The 16,523-nt window shown below is 44.4% G+C and overlaps 1 protein-coding gene across 1 annotated transcript; it reads left to right on the forward strand.

The window, feature by feature from the left end:
* The first annotated feature begins 7,858 nt into the window (after positions 1 to 7,858).
* LOC110497080 (uncharacterized) lies at positions 7,859 to 13,186 on the forward strand. The gene is made up of 6 exons (XM_090206637.1): positions 7,859 to 7,868; positions 10,213 to 10,489; positions 10,571 to 10,667; positions 10,743 to 10,976; positions 11,404 to 11,418; positions 11,541 to 13,186. Exons 1-6 carry the CDS (start codon positions 7,859 to 7,861, stop codon positions 11,781 to 11,783), a joined length of 876 nt encoding a protein of 291 aa, XP_090062763.1. The 3' UTR covers positions 11,784 to 13,186.
* The last annotated feature ends 3,337 nt before the right edge of the window (positions 13,187 to 16,523 follow it).

Raw genomic sequence — 16,523 nt, forward strand, 5'->3', positions numbered from 1 at the left:
AGAGAGACAGACACAGTGAGACGGTTGATGAAGAGACACAAGCTATGATATCTCGGTGAAGGGAAGAGTTCATACTCATCATTACAATAGTGCCATGGTGCCCAAATTGTAAATCAGTGCTGCTATATCGATGCTACAGCTGCTTGCTATAGCTGCTGCTCGCAGCAATATTTTGTAAAGCTATTTGCAGATTATATTGAACAGATGACAATGGGAAAAGGTTGTGACAAAGGGCAGTAGTTGACCCGGATTCTAACCAATACTGACACCGACACCGTAGACGTTTGCCAGGAGCCACTAGACATCATGTCACTAGCTTTGTTTCCATGAACTTGTCCAGTGGTTTTTTTGTCGACATTTAGAAAGTTTTCATAGCAATTGCCTGCTAGGGTGCGTTTCCATTTAACTACAGTATCTTGTGTCTATAAAAACAGTGATGATGAAAATGATGTCACACCACCTTTTTCGCAACACACAACAGTATCAAATAAAGTGTTTCCATTACCCATTTAGACAATTTGCGCATAAAAAAATTGACGACAGCCTGTTTGTCCTCTAACCTACTGTATCTGTTTCATGTCTCAGGTATATGTAATGAAAGCCAGCATGTATAGAATGCAAAAATTAACTCATATTTGCCATAAAACATCCCCAGCACATGATGCTGCCACCACCATGCTTCACCGTAGGGATGGTGCCAGGTTTCCTCCAGACGTGACGCTTGGCATTCAGGCCAAGAGCTCAATCTTGGTTTCATCAGGCCAGAGAACCTTGTTTCTCATTTTAGGTACCTTTTGGCAAACTCCAAGCGGGCGGTCATGTGCCTTTTGCTGAGGAGGGGCTTCAATCTGGCCACTCTACCATAAAAGCCTGACTGGTGGAGTGCTGCAGAGATGGTTGTCCTTCTGGAAGTTTCTCACAGCTCCACAGAGGAACTCTTTAGCTCTGTCAGAGTTACCATCGGGTTCTTGGTCACCTCCCTGACCAAGGCCCTTCTCCCCTGATTGCTCAGTTTGGCCGGGCGGCCGGCTCTAGGAAGTGTCTTGATGGATCCAAACTTCTTCAATTTAAGAATGATGGAGGCCACTGTGTTCCTGGGGACCTTCAATGCTGCAGACATTTTTTGGTACCCTTCCCCAGGTCTGTGCCTTGACACAATCCTGTATTGGAGCTCTAAGGACAATTCCTTCGACCTCATGGCTTGGTTTTTGCTCTGACATGCACTGTCAACTGTGGGACCTGATAGAGACAGGTGTGTGCCTTTCCAGATCATGTCCAATCAGTTGAAATTAAGAGAGGGGGACTCCAATCAAGTTGTAGAAACATCTCAAGGATGATCAATGGAAACAGGATGCACCTGAGCTCAATTTCGAGTCTCATAGCAACGGGTCTGAATACTTACGTAAATAAGGTATTTCTGTTTTTTATTTGTTATAAATTTGCAAACATTTCTAAAAAAGTGTTTTTGATTTGTCATTATGGGGTAGTGTGTGTAGATTGATGAGTGAAAACATGTATTTAATCCATTTTAGATTAAGGCTGTAACGTAACAAAATGTGGAAAAAGTCCAGGGGTCTGAATACTTTCCGAATGCACTGTATGTGCCGTTTCCATTACACATGTCTCAAAGATATTTTTTTGCGACATTGCTTTTGTCGAATCGCAGCCTGGTCTCATAGACTAGACCTTACATTGTAAAAGAACATCCGAAACACTCAAATTAGTATGATATGTTACGTTTGGTATGGTTACATTGGGTGGATGGGTGGGCGTATAACACAAATGTCTAGTAACCAAAATGTTGTGAGTTGAAATCTCACAATGGACAACTTTAGCATTTTAGCTCATTTGCAACTTTTCAACTACCAACTACTTTTTAGCTACTTTATAGCTACTTAGCATGTTAGCTAAACCTCCCCCTAACCCTAACCTTAACCCTTTAACCTAACTCTTAAATTTGACCCTAACCTAGATTTCGATACCCTAACCTAGAATTTTTTTGCAAAATTCATAACATATTGTACATTTTAGAAATGTGTAAAATATTGTATGTTTTATAGATTTATCGATTGTATCAGATTTACATTGAGAATAATACAAAATGCTCTGAGACCAGGTTGCTAGTAAACCTGGGTCAATTGAAACCTGCCTATTATTACATCAGCGACAGCTTCAGGGATTTTAGTTTCTTCTTACAAAGCCCCCTGTCACGTCAGAAGGGTCTGCTATCCACCCCTCCTTTCTAAAGGGACAGGTGTCAGGAGTAGAGATTTGATGCGTCTCATGTTCTTGGTGGTGGTTTTTCCTGTTTCTTCTCCGCAGGAGTTTTCATTGTAATTTGTATTTTTGTCACTCTCTCTCTCTCTGATGTTCTACTTTGTCAATGTTCTCATTTTGTACCTTTCTCTCTATACTACTCTCTACCTCACTCCATTGTTCACCTCCTACTGTCTCTACCTCACTCCATTGTTCACCTCCTACTGTCCTCTCTAGGCTTCTACAAGACAGACAAATAAGAGAGCTTGGGAATAGAAAGTTCTATCTGCAAAAATATGATTCTGAGATAACTGGCTATAAAGTCCTGAACACTAATTTTTAGTGCCCACCTTTGCCCGGACCCTAAAGGACATCGCTCTCAAACGTACCCCCAACACTTCACACAGGAGCAACAGATCAATAGACACCCCGCCCAGACCAGCAAGATCCTCTCCCAGACCTGCGGGACCCCCCCCTCCCCTGGACCTACACATAGAGGACCCATGCCAATAGGACTTACATCCAGACCACAGCACCACCAGCCACATGCACGTCCCCACCCCAACCAATCAACACCCCCCCACGTCAACAATGCCCACACCCCATTTAGGCCCCCTCAGATCAGACCTATGCCCCACCTGCCAACCCCATGCTCCCCACCCCCGCAAAGAGGGCCACAACATGGAAGTCAAACATACGCCCAGGCAGTGAGCGGGCAAACAGGCCCAACCCGCACTCTTACACAAGCCCAAGCCATTGGCATGTACCAGATGCTCAGCAGGCTCTGCTCACACTTACTGGTCTGAGGCCAAACCACACGACCAACAACATTGGACACTTTATGGAACACAAAGCCTTCACTATATCATCCTGGAATATCCAAGGCCTGAGGTCATCTGCCTTTGGCCTAAAGAGCAGGAACCCGGACTTCACCAAAGAAATCGGTAATGATTGATGTTGGTGCCAGATATATATACGATTTTCTAAAACCCATTAATAACTAGGCTACTAGCCGTTTTCAAGAGATTGTTAAATACATTGTAAAACTAATTGTTTTTAATAACATTACCTCTTGAATAGTATAGTCAGAACTACACAGACATTTCTGATTATTCCACATTTAGCTCTATCATCAGGTGTCATCATGTATTTGTTCGCAAACATCCTTTCTGAATTTAAAAGTCATCCAAGAAGTACATTTTCAAACATATCTGTAATCTGATATACCTGATTACAGTTACAGTTTGTAACTGATTACACTTACAGTCCAGGCGAGATTTGTGTTGGGTGGGTATTTTCCAAATCGGCATTCTTGACGTGAGGTCTATATTTGGTGGGTTGAAGAGTTCCTCCTGGAGTGGCAGGTGTGGCACTGTGGAGACTTTTTCAATCATTTTGTGGGTTTTTGCGAGTCTCCGGGATACAATGCATTCGGAAAGTATTCAGACCCCTTGACTTTTTCCACATTTTGTTACGTTACAGCCATATTCTAAAATGGATTCAACAAAACAGTTCTCAAACTACACACACTACCACATAATGACAAGCAAAACCAGGTTTTTAGAAATGTTTACAACTGTATTAAAAGTAAAAAACGGAAATGTCCCATTTCAAATCAAATCAAAGTTTATTTGTCACAACAGTGAAATGCTTCCTTACAGGCTCTAACCAACAGTGCAAAAAAGGTATTAAGTGAACAATAGGTAAGTAAAGAAATAAAAACAACAGGAAAAAGACAGTGAAAAATAACAGTTGCGAGGCTATGACATTAGCGAAGCTATTTACAGGCACCTGTTAGTCAGGCTGATTGAGGTAGTATGTACATGTAAATATGGTTAAAGTGACTATGCATATATGATGAACAGAGAGTAGCAGTAGAGTAAAACAGGGGTTGGTGGGTGGCGGGACACAATGCAGATAGCCCGGTTAGCCAATATGGAGTCTTATGGCTTGGGGGAAAAACCGTTGAGAAGCTTTTTTTCCCGAGATTTGGCACTCTGGTACCGCTAGAGAGAACAGTCTACGCCTGGGGTGGTCTTTGACAATTTTTAGGGCCTTCCTATGACACCACCTGGTGTAGAGGTCATGGATGGCAGGCAGCTTAGCTCCAGTGATGTACTGGGCCGTACGCACTACCCTCTGTAGTACAGTCAGATGCCGAGCAGTTGCCATACCAGGCGGTGATGCAACCGGTCAGGATGCTCTCGATGTTGCAGCTGTAGAACCTTTTGAGGATCTGAGGACCCATTTCAAATCTTTTTAGTTTCCTGAGGGGGAATAGGCTTTGTCTTGCCCCCTTCATGACTGTCTTGGTGTGTTTGGACCATTCTAGTCTGTTGGTGATGTGGACGCCAAGGAACTTGAAGCTCTCAACCTGCTCCACTACAGCCCTGTCGATGAGAATGGGGGCGTGCTCGGTCCTCCTTTTCCTGTAGTCCACAATCATCTCCTTAGTCTTGGTTACGTTGAGGGACAGGTTGTTATTCTGGCACCACCTGGCCAGGTCTCTGACCTCCTCCCTATAGGCTGTCTCGTTGTTGTTGGTGATCTGGCCTACCACTGTTGTGTCGTCTGCAACTTAATGATGGTGTTGGAGTCGTGCCTGGCCATGCAGTCGTGGGTGAACAGGGAGTACAGGAGGGGTCTGAGCACGCATCCCTGAGGAGTTCCAGTGTTGAGGATCAGCGTGGCAGATGTGTTGCTACCTACCCTCACCAAATTGGGGCGGCCTGTCAGGAAGTCCAGGATCCAGTTGCAGAGGGAGGTGTTTAGTCCCAGAATCCCCCAGGTAAGTCCCCCAGGTACTGTCAGCCGTGACCTCAATGGCGCACATCCAATAGCCGCCGGATTGTATAGGCAGGATGGTCATTGATGAGCCGAGGGGGTGGAGGAGCCGCTGCAGGAGGAGACAGGGGACTGGAGCAGACAGGTTTAATCAGGGATACACGGAAGGTAGGATGGATCCTGAGAGAGGCTGGGAGTTTCAGGTGCACAGCAGAGGGGTTAATGACACGGTCAAATTCAAAGGGACCAATGAATCAGGGGGAAAGTTTCTTCGATGCCACCTTCAATGGCAGGTCCTTTGATGAGAGCCGTACCTTTTGACCTGGGGTGTAGACTGGAGCTGAGGCCTGGCGACGGTTGGCTTGGGACTGGGTCCTGTCGGAGGCATGAAGAAGGGCAGCCCGGGCCTTCCTCCAGGTACGGTGACAACGGAGCAGATGGTCCTACACAGAGGGAACCTCAACCTCTTGGGCGGGGAACAAGTGGGGTTGATAACCCAGAGCACACTCGAAGGGTGACATACCTGACGAGGTGTTGGTGAGGGTGTTGTGGGCATATTCAACCCAGGGTAGCTGAGCGCTCCAGGAGGAAGGGTTAGCAGAAGTCATGTAGCGTAGGGCAGTCTCCATCTCTTGGTTGGCCCGTTCGGTCTGGCCGTTGGTCTGGGGGTGATATCCAAAAGAAAGACTGACATTGATACCAAGAGCTGAACAGAAGGATCTCCATACCTGGGAGGTAAACTGGGGTCCTCTGTCGGAAACGATGTCACTGGAAATGCCATGCAGACGAAACACATGGAATACTAACAGGTCCGGAGTCTCCCTGGAGGACAGGAGCTTGGAGAGGGGAATGATGTGAGCCATTTTGGAAAACCTGTCAATAACGGTGAGGATAACGGAGTTACCATTAAATGGGGGAGGGCCAGTGACGAAGTCCAGAGCTATGTGTGACCAGGGGCGACTGGGTATGGGAAGAGGTCAAAGCCGACCGGAAGTGGGTTTAGTGGAGGTTTTGTTCCGGGCACAAACCGAACAGGCTGAGACAAACTCTGGGACATCTCTTTCCATGGTGGGCCACCAAAAGCGCTGACGCAGGAAGGCAAGGGTCCGGTTCATACCAGGGTGACAGGTGAGGTTGGTAGAATGGTCCTTTTAATCAGAGGGGGAACATTGAGACAGAACAGCACCTACCCCGGTGTCAGAGGCGTCCACCTCCACGATGAACTGGAGTTCTGGGTTGGGCTCAGTAATTACCGGAGCAGAGGTGAAGTGACGCTTGAGTTCCAGGAATTCTGCCTCTGCCGCAGGAGTCCAGTGGAACAGATTGGAGGTGGAGGTAAGAGTGGTGAGAGGTGCTTCCAGACAGTTGTAGTTGCGGATGAAACGTTTGTAAAAATTTGCAAACCCCAGGAAACGTTGTAGGTGCTTTAGGTTGGAGGGCGAAGGCCACTCTGTGACTGCCATGTCCTTGGCGGGGTCCATACGTAACTGTCGCTGTGCAATAATATAACCCAAGAAAGACACTGAGGCAGCATGGAACTCACATTTTTCAGCTTTAAAAAAAGCTTATTATCCATCAGCCGTTGAAGAACTTGGAGAACGTGTTGCTAGTGAGCCTCAGGCACGTGGTGCTTGCTGAACACAGGAACTAGATTGTGATTTCCAGAGAGACGCAGGATGACAGGGACGATTCTCTCACAGACACGGGCGAGGAGCTGTCCATTGAGAGTGTTGGCATCGAGGGGTGAATCGAGTGTGACAGTGTCCAGGCCCAACTGGGTAACGACACCTCAATTCAGGAAGCTCTCGTGGGCGCCCTAATGGATGAGAACAGAGACAGAGGAAAAGCCTGGCTCTGCCACACAAGTTTGTCTTCAAGCAGGGGTCTGGGGGAAGTTGGGCAGGCGATTTGGCTCAAAAGTATTTCCCCCACTACTGCTGAGCCCCCTCTTTTGCTGGACGCAGGGGACAAGTGGAGACAAAGTGACCAACTTGGCCACAGTATAGGCAGCTCCTTGCACCGGTTTGTCGTTGCCTCTCCTCTGGAGAGAGCCAGGCCTGGCCAAGCTGCATGGGTTCGGGATCTGGAAGAGCCTTGGGATGGGATGCAGTTGGAGAAGGAGGACAAGGCACCGAAGAAGATGTTATGGGGCATGCAACCTACCTACCTTCTCCCTCAGACGCTCACGGAGATGTTTGGCGATGCGGACAGAGAAAGAGATGAGTTCATCAAGTACATCAGGATCATCCCTGGACACCAACTCGTCCTTGAGGGTCTCACTGAGCGCGTTCTGGAATGCTCCCTGAAGGGCCTCCTCGTTCCAGCTCTCTCAGTGGCGAGGATGCGAGTCGTTTAGTGGCATCCTTACCGCAGACCAGGTGGTTTAAGACTTTTTTCATCTCCTCTGTGAATCTGGAGTAGGAGAAGCAAATGGGGGACTGTCTCTCCCACACTGCTGTGGCCCAGGAAAGCGCTGCTCCACGGAGGCAGCCAATCAGAAAGGAAATCTTGGCCCGTTCGCGAGCATAAGAGTAGAGCTGTTGCTCAAATACTAGTGAACAATGTACCAAAATGGCTATGCACACTCCGAAGTTGCCATCGTAACGCTCGGGAGTTGGAAACACACGGCTCACGGAGTGCTGTGGCCCAGGAAAGCGCTGCTCCGCGGAGGCAGCCAATCGGAAAGGGAATCTTGGCCCGTTCGCTAGCATAAGCGTAGAGTTGTTGCTCAAATACTAGTGAACAATGTACCAAAATGGCTATGCACGCTTCTAAGTTGCCATTGTAACGCTCGGGAGTCGCAGGATAGAGTAGCAAGATGACGAGATGTGCGACTGGAGACAGGGTCCAGAATCAGAGCGGGCAGAATTGTAGCGGAGAGGAAAACAGCCAAAACAGGATCTAAACAGTAACAAACGGCTAGAACCGAAGACTGACTGAGCAGAGATTACAATCTGGCAGCGTGGAAGTGGCAGGGCTGATTATTTGTAGAGGACTTGATTATGGAACAGGTTGCAGCTGATGGGGATCTGCTCTGACTCCACCCACACAACCTGTCTCCGCCCACACAATCACACAGAGAGAGAGAGAGAGAGAGAGAGGGAGAGAGTACTATGGGAGTGGCGGCAGGTCAAGGAGACACAGGATGAGCAGTAGAGGGCGTGGCAGGAGCAGATGTAACACAATCAAGTTGTAGAAATATCTCAGGGATGATCAATGGAAACAGGATGACCCTGAGCTCAATTTCAAGTCTCATAGCAAAGGGTCTGAATATTTATGTAAATAAGACAGGGAGCCAGGGAACCGAGGTGGGTCGTAGTGTGCCAGTGATGAGGTGCATGATGCCGTTTAGCTGTGTGCCGACTCTCTCTCTGTGTGTGTGTGTGTGTGTGTGTGTGTGTGTTCGACGACCTTGACCTTACAGGTGCACCGTACTTCCCTTACGGAGAAACCACATGACTTTCCCAAAACACATTTTCATGTGCTCACGTGATCTTATGTGAAGTTAATGTGATAACATGTGATAACATGGAAAGCAACCTGTGATAACATGAAACTACACGTGAAAACATGTGATCACATGTCAAGTGTTCCAAAAACACATTTCCAAATGTGAAATCATGTGATTTTCTGTAATGGTCTGCTACTGAGAATGAGAGTGCTAGTTCTGGTGGTAGCAGTGCTCCCTGTAGAGCCAGCTAGTTTGGAGATGAGGTTGTTCCTGGTTTTGACCTTGGCTGGATGAACTTTCACAGCCAATGAAAGCCCTGTCTCCTGCAGTGTCAGTCAGTGTCTGTGGCCTTGGCGATTACTTTGTTGACATGGGTGAAATACATATCTGTACTGTATTTAGTGTAGCAGGCTGCTACAGTGGAAGATTGGAATGAAAACTCGAATATACAAAAATTCAAGAACAGATTGACAGATGTATAGCTAGCCTGGGTAGGGAGCCTACCAGTTTGTTTGAGTTTTCATTCCACTCCTTGTTCATGCTTAGCATGACACATAGTACAATGAGTGGAATTTCAGCAAACACGCATGTTAGCAAAACAGGCTCTGGATTTCAGTCTAACGTTTTAAGTTTTACTATGTATTTTTGTCGTAGGTCTGCTTGACGTGAGCACATCCATAATCGGTGCTTTAATCATTTTTGCCATTGCTTCTTTTCAAGCAACGTGTTTATTTGCCGGCTGGTTTGTCTTGTACCCGAGGTTTCCAAAAACTCACTCATCACACATCCCACTGGGCACAGACATCAGTTCAACATTGAGTTTTGATTGACATTTGGTTCAGTTGTCAACTAACATGCATTCAACGTGAAATCAACAAGTGCCACCATGTCATAGGATTTAGTTTAAAAGTTGGTGAAAATAATATGAAATGCCTTTACGTTGATGACTATCGATTTTGGGGGTTGAAATGACGTGGAAACAGGGTTGATTCAACTAGTTTTTGCCAAGTGGGATTGTAGGATAAGCAAGCTAGAACCATAGATTAAAGGGCGGGAATTAAAAGTATATTGTCATCTTTGCTACCACTGTTGCAACCTGGTCTCAGGGCAATTTGTAGGATTTGGTACATAAATCTTTTCCCTACATTTAGTATGATATATTAGGTTTTGTTAGGTTATATTATGAATGGAAAATCAGCAATATCATATGAATTAGAGGGAGTATAGTATCATACATCTTACCCTGTCGTATAATAGAATACAAATTGGATAAAGTAACCGGCAGGTAGAGCTAGTGCATGCAGGATGAGTGGCAGTGTCTGAGAAATTATGTACAATTAGTAGCATTTAAATTACAAGAGAGAAAAGAGAACAACAACTATATACAAAATAATTAGCAAAAAAACCCTGCTACCAATCAAAAGGGCACTTTGTTCATAGGAGGGCAAAAGGGCAGGTGCCCCAGCAACTCTATGGCTCTATCTGTGCTCGTGTGTGTGTGTGTGTGTGTGTGTGTGTGTGTGTATGTGTGTGTGTGGTAAGCACAGAGACGGAAGAGGATGAGAGACATCCCACTCCCACTCACAGATGCACTCTGATCACTTTGGTACCTGCTATTTGCTATTTAGTTTTAGCCCTGCACTGACACACCTGAATCAACACCCGAATCAAAGAAATAAGGGGCTTGGTGATTCGCTGATTAGTTTGTTAACACTATACAGTAATTATATGTGTCTCTGTTCTGTATTGGGATAAAGGTTTCCGCTTCGTGACGACCGACGTCCTTTGTCCGAATCATCCCGACTGCGACCCGTCACACGTGACCCTCGCCATACAAGCTGACGCCGAGCTCGCTCAGAACCAAACCTTCCTCCGCATCCAGAACCTTGTGAAAAGGGAGGAAGAGGAGTTTCAGTTCAACTTCACTGTCTGTTGGTCCAATTTATTTGCCGATTATAACAACGTGCTTCAGGTCACCCAGACTCTGGAGATGTACAAGTGAGTATTGATTGAGTGATTGGTTGATTGATTGATGGATTGCTTCATTGGTTGATTGGTTAATTGATTGCTATGTTGCAGGTTGTTGGGAGTGCAGCATGTTGTGGTGTATAACACCAGCTGTGGACCAGACCTGGAGAGACTGCTACAGAGTTACACACAGGAGGGCTTTGTAGAGGTAGGTATTAATTAATTGGATGAATAGATGGATAGATAGATAGGATTCATTAACTGACTGATTGATTGACTGCAGGTGGTGCCCTGGCCGATCGACCAACACATGAACCCGTCCAGTGGGTGGCAGCCCAGTGAACATGGAGGGGACATCCACTACTATGGCCAGTTGACCACTCTAAATGACTGTGTCTACAGAAATATGTATCAGTCACGCTATGTACTGCTGAACGACATCGATGAGATTATAGCTCCATACCCGCATCAAACCCTGCCCCAGATGATGGATGTACTTCAGAGGCAAAACCCAAAGGTAGGGGGAGGACTCAGGGAAGCACTGTGTATGTGTGTTAAGGTAGATCGTTACGTGTGTGTTGTGCATATGTTAAGCTGTGTTTACACAGGCATCGAAATGCAGATTTTTTTCCTCAATTATTTGGCACATCTGATATAATGTGATATTTTCCCCAATTTGTTAACAGCATTTTCTGATCTTTGGTGTTTTTAGATGATAATCATTTTGTTGACCAATCACATCAGATCTTTTCACTTGAACTCAGAGTTTGTTCGTAGTATAGGTCTCTGGTTAGAACCTACCACCCCTGCAAGATGAAAGTAAGACCCAGGAAAGGATAGAATAGAACAGCTGTCTAACAACCCTCCTGTGTCTCTGACCCCAGGGCAGTGGAGCAGACATCGACCCACTCTGTCTAACAACCCTTCTGTGTCTCTGACCCCAGGGCAGTGGAGCAGACGTCGGTCCACTCTGTCTAACAACCCTAGAGCAGTGGAGCAGATGTCGGTCCACTCTGTCTAACAACCCTTCTGTGTCTCTGACCCCAGGGCAGTGGAGCAGATGTCGGTCCACTCTGTCTAACAACCCTTCTGTGTCTCTGACCGCAGGGCAGTGGAGCAGACGTCGGTCCACTCTGTGCTGCGTAACTTTGGGCAGACAGTGAAGGTTCCTCCTAACGTGTGTCATATCATCCATGTCAGAGTTCCCCTACGAGGAGGACTGACCAAGAAGGAGCTGCATGAAGACAAGAGGGTCTGGGACTACGAGAGACAGCTGGTTCCCAATGTAGATAAAGCATTGGAGAATGCAGGACTACTAATCTGAGGAAGGAAGGGGGAAGGAAGGAGTAGTCAGAGATGGAAGAGGAAGCGAGACACCCACTCACTTCCATTTTTTTCTGGTTCATATACAATCAATGAACTCAGCAGACAAGACCCAGCTGTTATCGCATTGGTGCCTATGGGACCAGATGTCCCCGATTTCTAGGGACAGTCCCCAATTCTGGTGGCCTTTCCCTGGCTAGAGCTTTCCCAGAACATGTCCCTGATTAGCCCTCAGAAAGAAAATAAATAAACTCTGAAGTTAAATTGAGGCTGATATTTCAGAAAGCAAAAGCTGCATCCAATCAGATTTGCATTTAAAAAGGATCTCTATCCCTGTTCCAAACTAGTTGTTTTCTCCCTGCTTCGCTGCAGATCTTTTATGAAGACCTGCATGAACAACCATTCCCATGAAGTGCATGCAGCAGTTTAGACTACCACATTTGGGTGATTCTATTATTACTAAATAACTTAAACTTAGATAATTTGTTTTGGTACAGTCCATATGTATTTTTGGTCACAGGTCCAGCAATGGCTGAAGAATTGCGATATTTACCTGGAGCTAACTCTGCAGATAGCACTGCTGGGTGATTTAAAAAGTCATTGTCAATCAATAATATAATATTACTACTAGCAAAAATGTTTATCTTTAATTTATAATCTGTAGAAACTATGAGAATAGAAAGGTTCAGAACTTCTGTGAAATATAAGAGTACAGTTGAAAAATATGGCAAGTAGAAATCCAATATGGATGGTGTTAAGAGATAGATGGCAGGGGTTAAGTGGAGCTGAAGGGTGGGACTAATAACAAAGAAAAGATAACTATTGTAAAATAGATTGTCCGTAAAATGTATATAATATGTAGCAGCTGGAAGTAGAAGTCAATTAGGGGAGGGATGGTAGGGATAGTGGAAAATAATGTGTGTATCAATCAACTGAATTTACCACAGGTGGACTTTAATCAAGTTTTAGAAACATCTTAAGGACGATCATTGGAAAAAAGGATGCACCTGAGCTCAATTGAGTCTCATAGCAAAGGGTTTGAATACTTATGTAAAAAAGGTATTTCTGTTTTTTATTTGCAAAAAATGTCAAACCTGTTTTTGCTTTGTCATTATGGGGTATTGTGTGTAGATTGATGAGGATTTTTCCATCCATTTTAGAATAAGGCTGTAATGTAACAAAATGTGGAAAAAGTCAAGGGGTCTAAATACTTTCCGTATGCACTATATATATATATATATATATATATATATATATATATATATATATATATATACACACACACACAGTGGGGGGGGGAAGTATTTAGTCAGCCACCAAATGTGCAAGTTCTCCCACTTAAAAAGATGAGGCCTGTAATTTTCATCATAGGTACACTTCAACTATGACAGACAAAATGAGAAAAAAAAATCCAGAAAATTACATTGTAGGACTTTTAATGTATTTATTTGCAAATTATGGTGGAAAGTAAGTATTTGGTCACCTACAAACAAGCAAGATTTCTGGCTCTCACAGACCTGTAACTTCTTCTTTAAGAGGCTCCTCTGTCCTCCACTTGTTACCTGTATTAATGGCACCTGTTTGAACTTGTTATCAGTATAAAAGACCCCTGTCCACAACCTCAAACAGTCACACTCCAAACTCCACTATGGCCAAGACCAAAGATCTGTCAAAGGACACCAGAAACAAAATTGTAGACCTGCACCAGGCTGGGAAGACTGAATCTGCAATAGGTAAGCAGCTTGGTTTGAAGAAATCAACTGTGGGAGCAATTATTAGGAAATGGAAGACATACAAGACCACTGATAATCTCCCTCGATCTGGGGCTCCACGCAAGATCTCACCCCGTGGGGTCAAAATGATCACAAGAACGGTGAGCAAAAATCCCAGAACCACACGGGGGGACCTAGTGAATGACCTGCAGAGAGCTGGGACCAAAGTAACAAAGCCTACCATCAGCAAGGGCATTGAAGTGAAACATGGCTGGGTCTTTCAGCATGACAATGATCCCAAACACACCGCCCGGGCAACGAAGGAGTGGCTTCGTAAGAAGCATTTCAAGGTCCTGGAGTGGCCTAGCCAGTCTCCAGATCTCAACCCCATAGAAAATCTTTGGAGGGAGTTGAAAGTCCGTGTTGCCCAGCAACAGCCCCAAAACATCACTGCTCTAGAGGAGATTTGCATGGAGGAATGGGCCAAAATACCAGCAACAGTGTGTGAAAACCTTGTGAAGACTTACAGAAAACGGTTGACCTCTGTCATTGCCAACAAAGGGTATATAACAAAGTATTGAGATAAACTTTTGTTATTGACCAAATACTTATTTGTCATTATGGGGTAGTGTGTAGATTGATGAGGGGGAAAAAAAACTATATCAATTTTAGAATAAGGCTGTAACGTAACAAAATGTGGAAAAAGTCAAGGGGTCTGAATACTTTCCGAAGGCACTGTATATTTACAAAAAAATATACGGGGGATCGGAAATGATGCAGGCAATTACATTGATGGAAGCTACAATCTGCAACATTAAAGCTGATCTACCACCTAAAAATTATTTTTTAAACTGAGGGGTAATCCATTTCTGTGTTTTAAGTATTTCAAAGGACCATATCATTAGTGTGCCTGCAGGTGGAAAAATTATACTTAAAGATACTCAGCAAAATGACATTTTGCAGCACCACAAATATTGAGATGATTGAGATGCAAGACTTCGCTCTCACACAGTCAAATACAGTATCTGCGCATGTGAAAGGATTTGCTTCATGCTGTTACAGTGTGGTAGCAATGGAACCAAACTGGCAGAGAAATGTCACCCCATGCTTCAATGCTCTTAGTTGTTGCGGAAATTGACCCACTTTGCTGTTTACTTGGAGTGGATAGGTAAGCATATTACACGAAAGTCTAGCAACCCTAAGGTTTTATGTTTGAATCTCATCATGGACAACTTTAGCATTCTAACTAATCAGCAATTTTTCAACTACTTACTACTTTTTAGCGACTTTGTAACTACTTAGCATGTTAGCGAACCCTTCCCCTAACCCTAACCGTAACCGTTTTAGCTGAACCTTCCCTTAACCTTAACTCTTTAACCTAACTCCTAACCTTAACCCCTAACCTAGCTAACATTAGCATTAGCCACCTAGCTAACATTAGCCACAACAAATTGGAATTCATAACAAATGATACGTTTTTGCACATATTCTTAACATATTGTACATTTTGCGAATTCATAACATATTGTATGCATTGCAACTTCTAACATATTGTATTAATTGCAATTCATAACACATACACATTGTCATGCGTAAAAATGGATGATTGACATCCACAAATGAATACATAGTATACGAAACGTAACATATCATACTAAATGTGTCTCGGATTTACATACAGAATAACACAACATTTTCTGAGACCAGGTTGTGTTGCAGGGAAACTGTGTTGTTCTGTTCATTGGACAGCGGATAGTTCAAAGCCGGAGCGACGGGTGCGCTCCTATAATTTAAATTGAGTTGATTAGATTAGAATCTGGGTGTGTTTTCCTGTCTTCTTTAAACTAGCAAACAGCAAAGAAATGTTAATTCAAGTTGGGTGTGAGTTTCTGCTTGACTTTGGTTAAGGACAGTGAATTTGTTCATACAGCAAACTCCTGTGTGTATCACACACAGTTTTTTTTCTCCTGGATATCATTTTGATCAGAAGACACATGTAACCATGTTGAGTCTTACACTACATGGCCAAAAGTATCTGGACACCTGCTCGTCAAACATCTCATTCGAAAAATCATGGGTATTGAAGTGTGATTTATCACTCCAGAGAACGCGTTTCCACTGCCCCAGAGTGCAATGGCGGTGTGCTTTACACCACTCCAGCCTATGCTTGGCATTGCGCACGGTGATCTTAGGCTTGTATGCGGCTGCTCGGCCATGGAAACCCATTTCATGAAGCTCCCGACAAACAGTTATTGTGCTGACATTGCTTCCAGAGGTAGTTTGGAACTCGGTAATGAGTGTAGCAAACCAGGGACAGATAATTTTTACACACTACACACTTCATGACTCGGCGGTTCTGTTCTGTGAGCTTGTGTGGCCTATCACTTCTCGGCTGCGCTGTTGTTGCTCCTAGACGTTTCCACTTCACAATAACAGCACTTACAGTTGACAGGCGCAGCTCTAGCAGGGCATACATTTTACGAATTGACTTGGAAAGGTAGCATCCTATAACGGTGCCACGTTGAAAGTCACTGAGCTCTTCAGTAAGGCCATTCTACTGCCAATGTAGTCTATGGAGATTGCATGGCTGTGTGCTCAATTTTATACATGTGACTGAAATAGCCGAATCCACTCATTTGAAGGGGTGTTACTCTGTGTTATTCTGTAATGTCACATGTATTTCATGTACACTTAATTGAGTGTTAATTCTTTAGTGATTAATCAATCCTATTAGTTGAATTGAGTAAATGCATTCCACATTTTACAGAGGAATGATTTGATTGACTATTTAGTAGGTCTATTGGTAGTTGTTATTAGGGTCTTTCTAAAAATAATAGGGCCAATGTGTGACATTGGGATTAACATTTCTAAATGGTTTGAAACAAGATAAAAAAGGATTTTCATGCTGTTCCACATGTATACTTAGAGGAATAAAAGGGAATAGATGCAAAGTAGCCCATTACTCCACCTATACAACAACACAGGACTAGGACTATACATCCTGTAAGTAGCCCATTACTCCACCTATA

This window comes from Oncorhynchus mykiss, chromosome 18, assembly GCF_057628025.1.
Source record: "Oncorhynchus mykiss isolate SJ-2025 chromosome 18, ASM5762802v1, whole genome shotgun sequence".
Taxonomy (NCBI): Eukaryota; Metazoa; Chordata; class Actinopteri; order Salmoniformes; family Salmonidae; genus Oncorhynchus; species Oncorhynchus mykiss.